The 16199-nt window shown below is 50.9% G+C and overlaps 2 protein-coding genes across 7 annotated transcripts in view; one reads left to right on the top strand and one right to left on the bottom strand.

The window, feature by feature from the left end:
• The window catches only part of Tmem104 (transmembrane protein 104), a 60658-nt gene extending 50405 nt beyond the window's left edge, over positions 1-10253 (bottom strand). For 2 of the 3 annotated variants that reach the window (XM_027425731.2, XM_027425732.2), the window contains exons 1-3: positions 10140-10253; positions 9426-9541; positions 1244-1365 (exon numbers count right to left, since the gene is read on the bottom strand). In XM_027425731.2, the coding sequence (XP_027281532.1) occupies positions 1244-1365; positions 9426-9470 (167 nt within the window). In that variant the 5' untranslated portion in view covers positions 9471-9541; positions 10140-10253. Of the gene's footprint in view, positions 1-422; positions 580-1243; positions 1366-9425; positions 9542-10139 lie in introns of those variants that run through there. The other variant, XM_035447185.1, reaches the window with a different exon arrangement.
• Positions 10254-10403: 150 nt separating this feature from the next.
• Positions 10404-14583, top strand: Nat9 (N-acetyltransferase 9 (putative)). Of its 4 annotated transcripts, none has more exons than XM_027425737.2 (8): positions 10404-10546; positions 10922-11007; positions 12025-12114; positions 12222-12331; positions 12832-12975; positions 13777-13836; positions 13971-14074; positions 14167-14583. In XM_027425737.2, exons 2-8 carry the CDS (start codon positions 10931-10933, stop codon positions 14401-14403), a joined length of 822 nt encoding a protein of 273 aa, XP_027281538.1. In that variant the 5' UTR covers positions 10404-10546; positions 10922-10930; the 3' UTR covers positions 14404-14583. The 4 variants fall into 4 exon arrangements, with proteins under 4 accessions (XP_027281538.1, XP_027281539.1, XP_027281540.1 ...); XM_027425738.2 differs by having other exon boundaries at positions 13980-14074; positions 14167-14403; XM_027425739.2 differs by lacking the exon at positions 12025-12114.
• Positions 14584-16199: the final 1616 nt, after the last annotated feature.

Genomic DNA, 16199 nt, shown 5'->3' with positions numbered 1-16199 from the left:
CTGTTTCTCAGGGGAAGCACTCTTCAGAAATGTGTCCAAGTTTCCTACCACGTTTTCTAGGGGTATCTACTGTGTAGCTGAGGATGACATTCTACTCCTGATCATCCTGCAGCGGCCCCCGGCCCCCACGGCTGGGATTACATGTGTGCTCCACCTCTGTTTTTTAAGATTTATTTATTTTATTTTTTATGGTTTTTTGGTTTTTCTTTTTTTTTCCAGCATGTATACATGCGCACCATACAAACTGCATTGCCCGTGGAGGCGAGAGCATCGGATCCCCTGAACTGGAAGTGTAGAAAGTTGTGAGCCACTGTGCAGACGCTGGGAAGTGAACCCAGGTCCTCAGCAAGAGCAACAAGGGCTCCGACCTGCGGAGCCGTCTCTCCAGCCCCCACTCCCAGGTCTTTAACGTGGGTGCCTACCTGGTGGAGGGGGTGGCCTTGCCTCTGAAGCCCCACTGTCATGGGACTTCTGAGAGATACTGGAATTCCTGAGAGGCGGCTCTGTCTGCTCTGAGGCACCAGCTGCTGCCCCCGCCAACATCTGGTTGACAAAGCAAGTGTTCCTGAAGGCCTGGGCAGGTGGGGTGGACACAAGACAGGTCCTTAAAATACTGACTGCCTCTGTATGTGTGTATGTACATGTGTACATACATGCATGTGTGTGTTTGTACATATGTATATATGTGTGTGTACATACATGTATATACACATACACACATACATACATATATATGTATGTGTACATATATGTACATACATGTGTGTGTGTGTATACATGTGTATATGTGTGTGCCTGGGTGCTTTTCATTTACTTGGTGAATTATTTTAAGCAAATCCTAAACTGCAAACTGATTCCCCAGCCAGCCATCAGGTCTGCTAGACTCCTCTTCAGTGGCTAGGTGCTGTTTTCTCAGAGGACAAGGACAGATGTTACAGAAATAAAATTGACAGGTGTGTGTGTGGGGGGGGGGGAGCTGAGTTGGCCTGGACTAGCTGGCCAGAACCTTGTGAGATAGCCCAAGGCCTCGCTGGTATCCTGGCTCAACTGCTCAGGGCCGTGTGATTGTTCTATTAGCAGGAGGCCCTGGTGACCCTTGGATATATTTTCCTTGCTCTGGGCCAACTAGCTTAGGACCTACTTCCCTACATGTATGGGAAAGAGCAATTTTCCTGCCTCTTCCTCCAGTTCTGTCCCCAGCCCAAGGACATGGCAGCCTACCCCTGTCCCCCGAGGCTCTTACCTCATGAAACCCAGGAATACCAGCAGGACGAGGCTGACGAGCCACCCGGCAGAGGCAAAGGCCTTGGGCATGGTGAGAGCACCTGTGCCCACAATGAGGTTAAACATGTACACCAGCCCGACCTGGAACCGACAGGAACAATGTTCAGTCAGGGACTAAAAACCTAAGGATGGCTTTGGGTAACATCACAACTGTGGCGGCCTTCCTAGATCTTCACCAGGGAGACAGGGGAGGGACAGCACCTGAGTCCTAAGGAGCCAGGCCCTGTATCCAGGTGTTGGGAAGCCCCAAGAATGACAGCCCTAAGACCTCCATTCGTATCTATTTAGTCTGTTTCTTACCATCCGAAGCAATGATAGCCAGCTGTGCTCTGCTCAACCTGGCCGGGGCTTCCTGAAGACAGAGTACCACAGGCAGGACACTGGCACAAGGCTGGCCAAGACCACTGACCTCAAGAAAACCTCCCTGAGACGGCTGGAACTCCTGGAACTCCCCCTCCTCTGCCATCAATCCTTGCCACTGCCCACTGGACAGAGACTCGACTACATCTTTCTCCCTATACCAACTTCAGGATGGTGTTTTGTTCGGTTTTGTGTGGGACAAAGCTTTGTTATATAGCTCCAGACTGGTTTTAAACTCATGACAATCCTTCTGTCTCAACCTTTCGAGCCTTGGGATTATGGTCATGCATCACCACAGCTGACTACCAAGTTTAGGATTTAAAACAACAATAACAACACTTGGAATAGGGCCAGAGATGGCTGAGAGGGTAACTGTGCTTGCTGCCAAGCCTGACAGCCCGAGTTCAATCCCCAGGACCCACCTGGTGGAGTTGAGAATTGACTCCCACAAGCTGCCCTATAACTGCCACCCATGTGAGGGCATGCATATACACACACATACACATACTACATAAACAAATAAAAATGTAAAACCCTATGCCAGGCGGTGGTGGCGCACACCTTTAATCTCAGCATTGGGAGGCAGAGGCAGGTGGATCTCTTTGAGTTCAAGACCAGCCTGGTCTACAACAGCTAGTTCCAGGACAGCCTCCAAAGCCACAAACAAACAAACAAAACAAACAAAAAACCAACAAACGTAAAACCCTGACACATGATTCATGTGCTATAAAATATAACTCAAAAGACATCACCAGACCCTGCTCAGGTTACCTGGAGCGTGACAGTGCACCTCTGGCCTTCTGAATTGTAAGTCAGACATTTTACAAGTGACTATAAGTGTCTACAGCAAACACATTTTTACCTTGGCTGGGGTCAGCCTCCTCACTGGCACTTTGAAGCCAGTGTGTACCTGGCTAGAATAAATTAGCTATCTCAGTCCCTCATTCAACCACTACTGAGCCTCCCGAGGGTCTGGTCTTGTGTTGGAGATGGGGATTCAATGGCACTAGACAGACACACCCTTCACCTGGTAAAGCTATCTCTAGACTACAGAGAGACAATGAGGCCAGTGCCAGTTATTATACCATGAGAAAAATGGAATGGAGAGAGGAATCCTGGCTTTGTTATAAGAGATGATGTAAAGTGCTTTAAATAAATGGTACTCAGCTGGCTCTGGCGGCTCACTCTTTTAATCCCAGCATTTGGGGGTCTAAGGGAGGAGGATACAGGTCTGGCCAACCTAGGTTTCATAGTGAGCTTCTGAAAAAAAGAAATAAGAAAACCAGGAGCTGATGGAATGGCTCAGCTGGTACAAGCACATACTGAGAAGCCCGACAGCCTCAGTTGGATCCCTTGAACCTGTGTAACGGTGGAGAGAACCAACTCCCCAGAGTCGTTTCCTGACCTCCACACATGGGCTGCATCACGTGCACATCCCCTGCTGTGTGCCTCCCTCCCACACAAGGAAATAAAACAGAGTACGAAAGGAACAGGTCAAGGGAAGGGACTTCAGGCACAAAAGTCTACAGTGGTGGAGGTGTTGAGGGGCCTTGAATATAAGGTTCAAGGGGACACTGAGACAGACAGTTGGGGACATGGATTTTTGAGTCCATTAATGCCATGGACAGACAGGCAAACACCAGCATGATGATAGCTCTGAAGAGAATAATCAGGGCCCCCGTGGCACCAGCAGGGGTGTACAACAGCTTTTATGATGGGGATGGTTTCCCAGTGTAGCCTGTACCCAGGCTCTCTGAGTGCCATGCTGGGGACAGAAAAGGGGGTGGGGAATGTGTGGCCAACCACATTTCCAGTTTTGATGTCCTTAGGTGAGACCATGGCACTCAGAAGTCTGTGAGCTAGGGATTTACAATGTCCAGATGTGTGCGAGGGGAAGGCCACTGCAGGAACTGTGCTCTGAGCAACAGCGGATTCTAACATCGCATTCTTACAGGTGTCTGTAAGTGGCTGAGGTTAAGTGAACCAAGCCATGGAGGACACAGAAAGTGTGCTTTCTCATGGAATCGATGAAGGTGCTGTGGTTTGGAGGGTTTTCAGCAGGTGTGACTGGGGGGGGGGGCAAGGCAGAGGTGCTTCCATCTTGTATCCTTGCTGAGGCCATTTCCAGGGCTAACTAGAATTTTATCTCCTTGGTGGAGGATCTCATGGAAAACCACCCAACTCTATTCTAGGAACCAAAGGTCAGGATGTCCTCACTAACTTATCTTAGTCTTTGTTACAACTGCTTGTTTGTGCGGAACCTTTTCCAGATAACTGCTTATCTTGTGTCTGTTAAAAATGCTTGCTTCAAACTGCTTACCCCACAAAGCCCACCCCACCCCCACCCTGCAGCTGCTGAGTGAGATGTCTGGATGAGGTCTCTGCCCATGTTCTAGACACGGGCCACACCTAAAGTCTTCCCCCCACAACCCCAACACTTGGCTGGCTGGAATAAAAACTTTCAATTGGTCACACACTGTGTCTGAGTGGTCATCTCTGGTGGGCCCCCTGTAACGGGGCATTAACAACAGATCCCAGCTGACCCCTAACATCTGCTAGGTTCCCTGTGGCTTTGCTCTCCATCTACCACTGCTACAAGAAACACTAAGCAGGATTAAGAACTTTATGAAGACAGCCTGAGTGAAGCTTTCTCATGGTGGAAATAAGGAAAAGACAAAGGGCTTTAAGAAAACGATGGTATTTAAGCAAAAACTTTATGGGAGAATCAAGTAGTCTAAAAAGCATTTATACAAGCTGGACTCCTTTAATCCCAGCACTTGGGAGGCAGAGGCAGGCAGATCTCTGTGTTTGAGGCCAGCCTGGTCTACAGAGGGAGTTCCAGGATATCAAGGGTTACACAGAGAAACCCTGTCTTGAGAGACAAACAAACAAGCATTTGTAGGGCAGGAGAGATGGCTCAGTAGTTAAGAGCACCTCTGCTCTTCCATATGACATGGGCTTGGTTCCCAGCACCACATGGAGGCTCACAACCATCCATAAATTCAGTTCTGGGGGATCTAGTACCCTTTTCTGGCTTCTGTAGGAACCACAGTTATATGATACACTTACTTACATTCAGAGAAAACATAAAATTTTTAATTACAAGAATAAACTAGGAAACAGACAGAAGCCATCCCGTTTTGTTGTTATTTTTAGGTCCAGAGTAAACACTGTGTGTCCGTTGGGAACTCAGAGGGCAAGGCAGGATTTCTTTGCCATCTGTGGGCCTCAGCAGTTGGTAACATATTAAATCCTCTTTACTTTTGGGGAAGGTTTCAATGAACACGGGTCATGAGGCTAAAGGAAGCCGTTCTCAACTCAGCCACAGGCCAGGCCAAGAGGAGCTGTGTTAAGGGAAAAAGAGGTCACATGACAGTGGGGAAGCAACCTCCTTGGAAGGGTGGCAGAGAGTGGAGGAGTAAGACCCTTCTGTGTTCTCTTTGGAGAAGCTTACACAGGCAGGCTCACCCGACTCCTCTGTGGCTGAACTGAGGGAGGCACAGCCCCAGGGGCCCCATACCCTAGTTCAGCATTCTATCTGCCTCTCCTTCATTCAGAAGACACCTACAACAACATGCACCATCTCCCGAAGAGCCCCTCTGGTGGCAGTCAAAGGACTCAAAGGCAGCCACAGTGTGTGAGCTTGTAGGGTTGGGGAGATGGCTCAGTCAGCAAAGCGCTTGCTGTGCAAACATGAGGACTTGAGTTTAATCCTGAGTACACACAAGAAAACCTGGGGTTCAGCTGGGCTCGAAGGAAGAGGCAAGTGGGTCCCTATGAGTTTGAGACTAGCCTGGTCTAAATAGTGAGTTCCAGGACAGCCACTGCATAGCAAGACTCTGTCTCAAAATAACAAACCCTGAAACCTAGGGATGGGAGGGAGCATCTACTTGTTATCCCAGCCGGCCTAGCTGAACTAGGGAACTATAGGTTAAGAGCACTTACTCCTGCTGCACAGAACCAGAGTTCAGTTCCCAGCACCCATGTCAGGCAGCTCACAAGCAAAGCATCTATAGTTCACTTCTTGCCTCATCTACACACACACACACACACACACACCAGGGTTTTAAACTAAGAATAAGTCTGCTGGGCTGTGTTGCACACGCCTCTAATCCAGAACTAAGAGGCAGAGGCAGGTGGATCTTTGTGAGTTTGAGGCCAGCCTGGTCTACAGAGTGAGTTCCAGGACAGATAGTGCTGTTACATAGAAAAACCCTGTCTTGAAAAACTGAGAGAGAGAGAGAGAGAGAGAGAGAGAGAGAGAGAGAGAGAGAGAGAGAGAGAGGGGAAGAGAGAGATTCCAAAGAGACTGGGAAGAAGGAGGGAAGGAGAGAGAGAGAGAGGGAGGGAGGGAGCCGGCAGCAGCAGGGGTGGTGACAGTGTGCAACTGCAGAGATGGTTTAGTGGTTAAGAGCACTGGTTGCTCTTTCTGAGGTCCAGGTTCAATTTCCAGCTCCCACATGGCAGCTAACAACCATCTGTAAGTCTAGTTCTAGGGGATCTCAAGGCCTCTTCTGGCCTCTGCAGGCACAGGCACATGGTGCACAGACATACATGCAAGCAAAATACCCCAGAACATTAAATTTAAAAACAAAAACCAACTAACCAACACACTCTCTCTCTCTCACACACACACACCACCACCACCACCACCACCACCACCACCATCATCCTTATTCTAGGGTGGTGAGTGAGGAAACCCTAAGGTAATGTGGAAGGGGGGATATAAGAGCCAGAGGCTGTGGGCGACTACAGGGAAACAGCTCTGAATTCACAGTGGTCCTGATAGCATGCACAAGACCTGTGCAAGCTCAATTCTGATGAAATCCCAACTCACAGTGAAGGAGGGTGGGAAGTCAAGTAACCATTGGCAACTGAAAGTTGCTGAGAGAATCAGTAGCCCCTGGTAAGTGACCCACACTCCAGTAGGAGGCCACATGTCCCAGAATATATTGGTAACACAACCTGAACTTGATGGATTTTTGTTTTCTTTTCTTTTAAAAAGGACACAAAGTTGAATGGGTAGGGAAGTGGGATGGAGCTGGAGCAGAAGGTCAGTATGTTTAAAACACATTGTACAAAATTCTCAAAGACTAATTTAAAAAAAAAAAACAAAAAACTTGGGCCTGTAGAGATGGCTCAGAGGTTAAGAGCACTGCTCTTCAAGAGGCCTTGAGTTCAATTCCCAGAAACCACATGGCGGCTCACAACCATCCATTATGAGATCTGGTGCCCCCTTCTAGAGTGCAGGCAGACATGCAGCACTGTATAATAATAAATAAATAAATCTTTAAAAAAAAAAAGGGGGGGGCTGGAGAGATGGCTCAGAGGTTAAGAGCACTGGCTGCTCTTCCAGAGGTCCTGAGTTCAATTCCCAGCAACCACATGGTGGCTCACAACCATCCATTATGAGATCTGGTGCCCTCTTCTGGTGTGCAGATATACATGGAAGCAGAATGTTGTATACATAATAAAATAAATAAAATCTTAAAAAAAAAAGACTCTTAGGAGCTGGAGAAATGGCTTAGTGATAAAGAGCATTTGTTACTCTCACAGAGGACCCTAGTTCAATTCAAGGCACTCACACAGTGGCTTAAAACCAGATATAGCTCCAGTCCTGCAGATTGGGGGGGTCTGATACCCTCTCCTGGCCTTTGTGGGCAATGCATGCATGTGATCTATATATACAGCTCAAATATTCATACACAAAATAAATCTTTAAAAGAAAAACGAAGACCCATAGGAAGAAGGTGGCTGCTTTCCTCACAACCACGACCACCACCTCCTGGCTAACACTACCCATCGCCACCACTGCCCCTCTTTTCCCCACAGCTCTCTTTACTATTAAGATTTTAAAAAGCCAAAACAACAACAACAAAAAAACCCAAATCCCAGCACTTGTTTTTGGCAACTGCAATGACCCTGGATAAAATAAAGCACATATAAAATGCAAGAGAAAAAAAGGAGCTGGAGAGCAGGGCTCCTGTGGCATGCAGGCCTAACTGTCCATGTTCCTACAGACGCATGGTAACACATGTCAAGGATTGCTTGAACAGGTGAAAGCACAAGAAATGGGGATATACTGCTCTCCTTCTAAAACTCAGTCACAGCAATGACTCATTTCCTTGTCTCTCAATTTGTAGTTATTGTAAGAAGAAGCAGGAACTGTGTCAACTTTTAGAGACAGTGAGGACATCTTACTGCTGACAGAGGAGACTAGCAAGTATCACATGACTGCACTGTCCCTTCTGTTCCAGCATGAGAGAGAGAGAGAGAGAGAGAGAGAGAGAGAGAGAGAGAGAGAGAGAGAGAGAGATCTTCCCTGGTGAACTACAGAAGTGAAGGGGGGAGGGAGAGTTGTGTGTGAACAGCAGAGCAGCTGTTGAAGCCAGGAAAATTCTAGAAAAGAAGGCTCCATGGAGAAGAGCCACTTTCTTTGGTGATAGCTGGCAGCAGTGTGAGTCAATCCTGGTTATTCACACGATCACCTCCAGCTACATATCCAGTTAAGGCCCCGTGCTGCAATAACCACAACCAACTGGCTATTACACAGAGAAAAGATAAACTGAGTGTGTGGGGGTGAGAGGAGGTCGCAGATTCAACTCAGGGAGAAATCAATCGCTCTAATTGTCGTAATTGCAGTCTCTACCAAACTGCAATTGGACGTCTCTGCAGTTCACCGCCTCTTTCAACATCCAAGACCACAAAAGTTGCGAAATTTAAAATTCAGCTAAAGACAAAAGAGGCTGTGGACTGCTGAGGTGGACAAAACTCTAAAACAACAGCTGTCAGTGACGCGCATCGCAATGGCAGAATTGAGTGTAATCGGTAGAAGCCCTGAGATAGGTATTACGGGAGACTAACAAGTTGGTTATGTTTGGCTTGACACTGTCCAGTTGGCATCTAAAAGAGGAACTGGAGAAACAGCTCAGCATTTAAGAGCACCTGCTGCAGTGGGACCAGGATTTATCCCTAGTGCTTGAACTGGCTCTTTGGAGCCCATTCTCTTTGCAGGGATACCTTGCTCAGCCTAGATATAGGGGGAGGACCTTGGTCCTGCCTCAAAGTGATTGTGCCAGAGTTTGTTCACTCCCATGGGAAGCCTTACCCTCTCTGAGGAGTGGATAGGGGATGGGATGAGGGGAGAGTGGAGGGGAACAGGAGGTGGGAGGGAGTGGAAACTGGGGTTGGTATGTAAAATGAGAAAAGACTTTTAAAATTAAAAAAAAAAATGATGATAAAAAAAGAGCAACAGCTGCTCCTGCAGAGGCTTTGAGTTCAATTCCCAGCGCCCACACTGGGCAGCTCACAACCACCTGTAACTCAGGCTCCAGGACATCTGGTACCCTCTTCTGGATTTGGCAGGCATGCACATATCCACACACAGAGGAGTCATTAAAAATAAAAACTTTTAAAAATAACGACGAAACAAAAGGGGAATGAGCCTGAATTTTTGTTTTAAGAGACAGGGTTTCTCTGTAGCTTGGAAACCTGTCATGAAAGTCGCTCTGTAGACCAGGCTGGAACTCACAGAGATCAGCCTGCCTCTGCCTCCCGAGTGCTGGGATTAAAAGCATGAGCCACCACCTCGAGTCGGATATTGAAAGTCTGAGCCAAGACAGCTGAACCCTGAGTTCAGCCTAGGAAGTTTTGGTCTCTGTTTTTCACGAGGGTCTACTTAAACCAGGCCAGTCAGTAGCATGGCCCAGGGACGACAGTGGGCTTCTCTAGACACCAGGGGCATGACAGTGAGCAGAGCACACTGACGGAGGAAAACTCACATAAGGAGAATAGAGCTCCCCGGTCTCTGTGATTTCTCCCGCCATCTCCACAGAATGAGAAGGGTTGGCCGCAGAGGCTGCTTCTGTGTCGGGCCAGCACGTGCGAGCTGCGGCTCCTACGATGAAAGAGCAGAGCTTAGTTTTCGGATGGACAGAGAGAGATGGGGATGGGGAGACTTTCGGTCTGCTTCTTTGACATCTAGCCCTTTTATCTCAGACACCTTGGCCTCAGCATCTGTCATGGGGCAGCCTTGGTGGGACGAAGCTCCCTGGACACCCCCTTCTAACTTTACTCTTGCTATGCAAAGCACTTCCCTCTGCCTGGATGCTGCTCACACTCCAAGTGACTGAGGGGCCTCCGAAGCCACTAAGCCTCACTCACCATTACAGCCCCCTCTAACCTAAGGTGCGTATGTCAGTTTCATTCCAGTATCTGTGAGCTCGCTACTGTACAGGGCAGCTCTCCGCCCACACAGAGGGAGCGCCAGGGTTTTCCTAGGTCTCCCCTCCATCCTAACTCCTTGTCCCAAAGCTTCTTTTAGATGGGGTCCCGGCTCCCTCACCTGACTCCTGCCCTACCTTAGGGTCCCCCACCCTTAAGCCTCCTCCCTTCTCAAGAGCCCAGCTCTGAGCCTCCCCCTCTCCTCCCTCCTGGTGGGACTCCAAAATTCACAGCAATGTGCACCGTAGGCTACCCTCCCGACCGTCCCAGACCTGCAGCACAGCCGGCTCCTGGCCACACCGGCCACCGCCTCCAGTTACGCGGCTGCCACCCGGCACCAGCTGTTCCGCACCAGAGCCGGCTGCACGCATGCGCATGCTCCGCAACCCACCTTCCCAGAGAGCGCGTCGGGAGGGCCACAGGGTTCTGATTGGTCGCCTCTCGGGGGCGTGGCCGGGATTGGGCCCAGCGGCTGCCGTCTGCGTGGCGGAAGTGGCGGGTGCGCGCTCACACGCATGCGGAAAGCCTGGCTCTCCGGGCGAGGCGCTGACGCCTGTTGTTGGGGACGCCTTGCTCGGCGGGGGATGGGTGTGAGCTTGGCAGTTTGCAGACCAAGGCTGTTAGAGGGTCGAGGAACAAGTGTCGAGCCACGCAAAGGGCTGAGGCCTGGAAACTTGGGGTGGGGCTTGGGGACCAGAAACGGGGAGGGCCAGAGCCGGGTGGCGGGGACGCTGGAGGGAAGGTGGGAATCAGGTTTAAAGAGGGGTGGACTCCCCGGACAGGGGCACGTCGCATGTGAATCCTGGTTATGCGGCGCTCGGGTTTGACAGATCTAAGTTCTTGGGGAATAGAAGCCGCAGCCAATACTTGGCCAGCCCCTGAGATGAGAACCGAGAACTGTCGACCATTTCGGCTCTTTTTTCTGGCAAAAGTTTTTAGAAACTTTGTTCTTCCAAGTGTTTGTGAGGAAAAGGCAGAACGCCCCCTTGTTAATACAGCCCCACCTCTGGTAAAACACTTGGGGCTCAGAAGTCTCTAACTCTCCCACTTGTAGGTAGCTGCAATGAGGCTGAATCAGAACACCGTGCTGCTGGGCAAGAAGGTGGCCCTAGTACCCTACACCTCCGAGCATGTGCCTAGGTAACTGTTCCCTGGCTGCGAGCAGTTGTAGGTGCGTGGGTGGGGCTGGGGCTGTTGGCAGTTGACGCAGTGAAAAGGCCTTTCTCCCTTCTAATCTCAGAGTCGGTTTTGTTTATTACTTGTGCGGCGTTGCACGCCTTTGATCCCAGCACAACACCCAAAGAGGCAGAGGCAGGTGGATCTGTGAGACTGAGGCCAGCCTGGTCGACATAGTAAGTTCCAGACCAACCAGGGCTTCATAGTTAGACCCTATCTCAAAGGGGGAAAAAGTTACATACAAGAAGAATGCTGAAGTGGAGAACTCACCTCCCCATTTTTTTCGTTTTCACCCCTCAGCTTCCTTTTTGGCTTTTCAGTTAGGAATTACCTCATCTAGATGTGTGTAGCAAAGAACAAAGAGGTGTCTTCTTCCCTGGTTCTAAGTGACTGATGGCATTTCCTGGTGTCATGTGCTTGTCCCAGATGTTGAATGTCACATTGTTTTGAGGCCTACTGTTTAAAAGGCCAGAAGTGAGTTGCAGACGCTCTGTGGGGTTCATTAGCAAATGCCTGGTAAATTGAGAAACCGGCTGCATAGAGAATGTATGTGTGTGAGTGTGTGCATGTATGTGTGTGTGTGTGTGGGGGGGATCCTCTACCAATAGTTTTGCTTTGGAGAGGTCCCTGGCACCCTGCCTTGTGGAGGTCTGCCCAATCCTCTTTGCTGAGGTAGGCTTGGCATATGCTTATCCTCAGGAATTGGAGGAATGTTTGGCTTCACACTGGCTGGGAGGGAATCTGGGCACATGAGGCTGCCTCTCTCTGCTGCTGCTGTTTGGGGAAAGCCTTTTCTGACTGACCACATCCTTCTCCTTGAGTCTTCTGTCAGTGCTGTGGGGCCTGCATCCCTGCCTTCCACCTCATTTCAGAAGGCACAAACCCATACTTTGTGTTGGGTCTTTTGTTTGTTTGTACCTTACACTTCATCACTATTTGGAACTGTGGTGCTGATAGACTGACACTGGTTTTTTTCCTCAGACAAAACTCGAGCCCTCATCCTCTCCAGAGAGGGTCTCCTGTAACCCAGGCTGGCCTCCAATTCCTGATCCTCCTGCCTCCTCCTCCCAGGTACTGGGCATCCAGGCTTGTCCCTCCACACCCATTGAAACCCACCCTGCAGAAACAGTACCACTCACCTAACACCAAGTCTTTGCTGCCCCAACCCCAATCTGCAGGTACCATGAGTGGATGAAATCAGAGGAACTTCGGCACCTGACAGCCTCAGAGCTGCTGACCCTAGAGCAGGAATATGAGATGCAGTGCAGCTGGTGTGAAGATGAAGACAGTGAGGAGTGCCCTGCCTACCCCCCCAACCACATCCCCCCCTCCCCCCGCCGGGCAGCCTCCACTCGCCCTTCCTTTCTCATCTCCCAGCTCCTGCCCTCCCCCCACACACACTGTGCCAAGATGTTTGGAAGTTGCTTATCCTTGAAGTGGTGCCTGTGGTTGGCTCTGCTGTCCTGTTTCCTGAGCGGACACCCGGCTTGGAGGGATTTAGAGATAATAAAGCAGTTAGATTTCTAGCTGTTAATCTAGGCCCTGCTCTCATGTCCCTTGACACACATAGTGGCCCAGTCCCTCACCTACTCTTTGTGTCCCTTGCTCCTTTGAGTACAGACACCTCTTGGACAAGGCCGTCTCCCCCTTCAGATCAAAGGCAGACTTGGAACCCTGTACCAGGCTCTGGGCTCCTTTTCTCCTGCTGTTCTCTGACTTGGGTGGGAACACCATCCTCACCTCTTTCCTTTGAAGACTGCAGGCCCTAACTGTTACCTCCACCCTCAGAGTGCACCTTCATTGTGCTGGATGCCGAGAAGTGGCAGGCCCAGCCTCGCCCCCCTGAGGAGAGCTGCATGGTGGGAGATGTGAACCTCTTCCTCACAGATCTGGAAGACCCCACCTTGGGGGAGATCGAGGTCATGATTGCAGGTTTGTCCCACTTGGCCTAGCCAGAACTTCACAGAACTTAGTAGGCGCCCAGGGTAGCTCAGTCAGCTGTGCGCAGCTAGCTCTTGACTGGCAGCTTGCTATCCTGTCCCACACCCAGCATAGTGATTAACCCTTGGGTTCATACTTTCTCCCATATACTTGGTATGAACTTAACCTCTGTGTGTGTGTGTGCGCGCACGCGCGTGCGTGCGCGCGCTCGCGCATGCTCGCATGCCTGCATATGTGCTATTGTTCCGCAATGCCATCTTTTCAGGTTGTGTTTGTTTTTTGTTTTTGTAGTTGTTTTGAGACAGGGTTTCTCATCAGCCTGGAGCTTGCCAAGTAGACTAGGCTGGCTGGCTGTGCTCCCCCAGTACTGGGCTTCAAATGCATGCTGCCACACCTGGCCTTTTTACACAGGTTCTGGGGATCAAACTCTGGTCTTCCTTGTAAGCACTTTACCATTGAGCCACCATCTCCCCATCCCAAAACCGCTGAGTTTCTAGTCTCCAAAACTCCATCTGTTCTATGCTTAGGAGGGGATCCTCCAAAGAGAAGCGATTCAGAAGCTGTGGAGGAGCCCCTTCTGCCTCTGCATCTTTTGGTCCTTTGCTTTTCCCAAGAGCTCCCTGGTGAAGGGAACAGGGGGCTCAGATTGCTGGGAGCCTCATGCCTTCCTTCTCTCACTGCCTGTGCTGTTCTTTTCCGATGGCATACCAGTGACCCAGTGCCTGTAAAGTATACTGGAGCCTGGTCCCTGGTCCCTGGTCCCTGGTCCCAGCACACTGTCCTTTCTCCTAGAGCCCAGCTGCAGGGGCCAGGGCCTTGGCACCGAGGCGTCTCTCCTGATGATGTCCTATGGTAAGCCAGAGTTAATGCAAGTGGGTCAGCCTTAGCTGTGCCTTCTTCGGGCACAAGGGAGGCAGCGGATGGCAGACTGGGGCAGGGGGCTAGAAGAGCGGAGGTTTCATCTTACTGCTTGCCTTCTCCCAATGACTCTGGAGGAGTGACGAAGCTAGGTCTGACCAAGTTTGAGGCCAAAATTGGGCAAGAAAATGAGCCTAGCATCCGGATGTTCCAGAAACTACATTTTAAGCAGGTAAGGGCATCCATTGGGGAGGCCTAGGGAAGTAGAGCTGTTGGTGTTAGAACTCGGCTCTAACACTAGGTCTGCTCTCCGGGCTCCTACAGGTGGCAGTGAGCAACGTCTTCCAGGAGGTGACACTCAGACTGGCAGTGACTGAGGCAGAGCGGCAGTGGCTTCTGGAGCAGACCAGCCACGTGGAGGAGAAGCCCTATAGAGTCGAGTTGGCAGAGCCTGTGGCAGCCACCCTGTGTGAGCAGACCTGGAGCCACCCACTCCCGAGGCCAGACAGCTGCATGGGAGAGTCATGTACAGTGTCTTCAGGCTGCTCCAGACCCTCCTAAGCCCACCTGGGCCTCCTCTGGCTGGCAGCAGCCAGGAAGTCTCCCCGGCCTGATTATGGCTGCACTGAACAGACAGATGGCTGGAGTCCACCGAGGCTAGGGTGGACGTGGGAACTGGGAGCCAGAAAGCCAGCCTTTCCTGGGGTCCCGGTGGAGTAAAACACTCGTTTAGGCACCTTCCCTAGTTCCTTCCTTCATCCTTCTCATGCTGACGGCTGGGGCAGGGTAGCTAAATCCTGGCAAGGATTTGTCAGCTGGCAAGATAGGTGACCTGTGAAGGAGGGGGCTGGCTCTTCTGCCTGCTGGCCTTGGTCCTGCCTTCAGCTTTTTGGAGCCAGACAGGTCTGAGGGGAGGACTTCTGGATACAGCTCCTTGTGTCTGGGGAGCATCCCTGTCAGAGAAGCCTGGAGCCTGCTGCAGGTGAGAGGCCATTGCTCTTCCCCTTCCTGTCAGCTCATTACCCTGTCTCCAGCAGCTGCATCCAACCTGGCCATTAGGGGGCAGCAGAGGCACAGGTTTGGGATGGACAGTCCGCTGGCAAAGTTCTCTAGGGTCTGCAGGAGGGTGTCACATTGTGCGACCCCTCAAGCTTTTGACTTCTAACTGTCCCCATACCCTGTCGTTATCTGAGGTTGTCACCAAGAAAGGCCAGGCATATTTTCAAAACAGCTCTGACAGAGGTTAGAAGTGCATTTGTGAGATGTCTTTGCATAAAGTTTACCAAGACCTCCAGGTCCTGGTCTTGACATCTTTACCCCAGATCGCAAGGGTTAAAACTGGCTCCTTTTGGACTCTGCTCCAGACCTTAGCCAGGAGTTCCGGTCCAGCTTCCAGCCAAAGGTCCCCCACAGCTTCTCCACCCCAGCAGGTGAGGTAGGGAGGGGCTTCTTCAAGCCTTGTGGGGCAATGCTTAGGCCTGCTACACCAGCCTGGGGGCCTCCACCTGGGGTCAAAGGGTAGAAGTGTGGGTGGATGAGGGAGGCCAGGCCCAGCTGAGCAGGCACGTACAAGACGATAGGGACTGTGATAAGGGCTCTGGATGGTTTAAAGCTGCTGGAATCCAGACCTTAATGCTGAGATGGCCAGATAGTGAATGGCCCTTCTCCCAACCCAGAGAGAGGGCTCCAGGGCTTCTCGCCCAGAGCCATTGTCTTCCTCATTTGCTCCTTTCAGCCCAGCAACCTGGTTCTAAGTGGTCTTTCTGTGAAATCAGTGAATGGAGTCACCTCCCCTTCATCTTTGAACACCTGTCCCAGGACCTGGTCCAGCAGTCTGGGTATTCAAGGGCCTCCTGGCAGAAAGGCAATGTGCCCTGCAGCTAAGTGGACCAGTTTTCTCCTGTGCTGCTTATGTGCCTTCCAATCAGGCCATTGGGCAGATAAGAGGGTGTCTGCGGCAGGCTCAGACTGCTGAGAATCCTGTACCCCTTGTGTGTGGGGGTGCGAGCGGGGGTGGGGGGGTGGATGGATGAGGATGACAGCTGGACAGGACAGGAAGGGACAGGACAGGGACAAAAGCCATCCTCACATCCTGAACCCAATTCTGTAGTAGTAAGACTTGTAGCACACATCTAGAATGAGGAGCCTTGGAGCCCTAGCTGTGTGTGGATCTCAGCTTCCCCTTCCCAGTCCCCATACACATCCCTATTGTCCCATGTACCAGGGTGCCCTGACAGAACTGGAGGGCCTTGTGGACTTTTGCGTAGATGAAAAGTCACTCCCGCTTAGAGTTCCAGGGAGCCCTAGATGGTCCTCCAGGAGTACTGCTCACTGCCCACTCTCTTAGACCTGAAGGT

This window comes from Cricetulus griseus, chromosome 7, assembly GCF_003668045.3.
Source record: "Cricetulus griseus strain 17A/GY chromosome 7, alternate assembly CriGri-PICRH-1.0, whole genome shotgun sequence".
Lineage (NCBI taxonomy): Eukaryota > Metazoa > Chordata > Mammalia > Rodentia > Cricetidae > Cricetulus > Cricetulus griseus.
The sequence above is the reverse complement of the archived record's forward strand: the minus strand, read 5'-3'. Positions and strand labels throughout refer to the sequence as shown.

Excerpts from the sequence above, each read along its gene's own strand:
- Nat9 (XM_027425737.2), top strand. The coding sequence starts at position 10,931 with ATGAGGCTGAATCAGAACACCGTGCTGCTGGGCAAGAAGGTGGCCCTA. Across the intron at positions 12,332-12,831 it reads CTGGTGTGAAGATGAAGACA|AGTGCACCTTCATTGTGCTG; the intron begins GTGAGGAGTGCC and ends CTCCACCCTCAG. Across the intron at positions 14,075-14,166 it reads AGAAACTACATTTTAAGCAG|GTGGCAGTGAGCAACGTCTT; the intron begins GTAAGGGCATCC and ends GGGCTCCTACAG.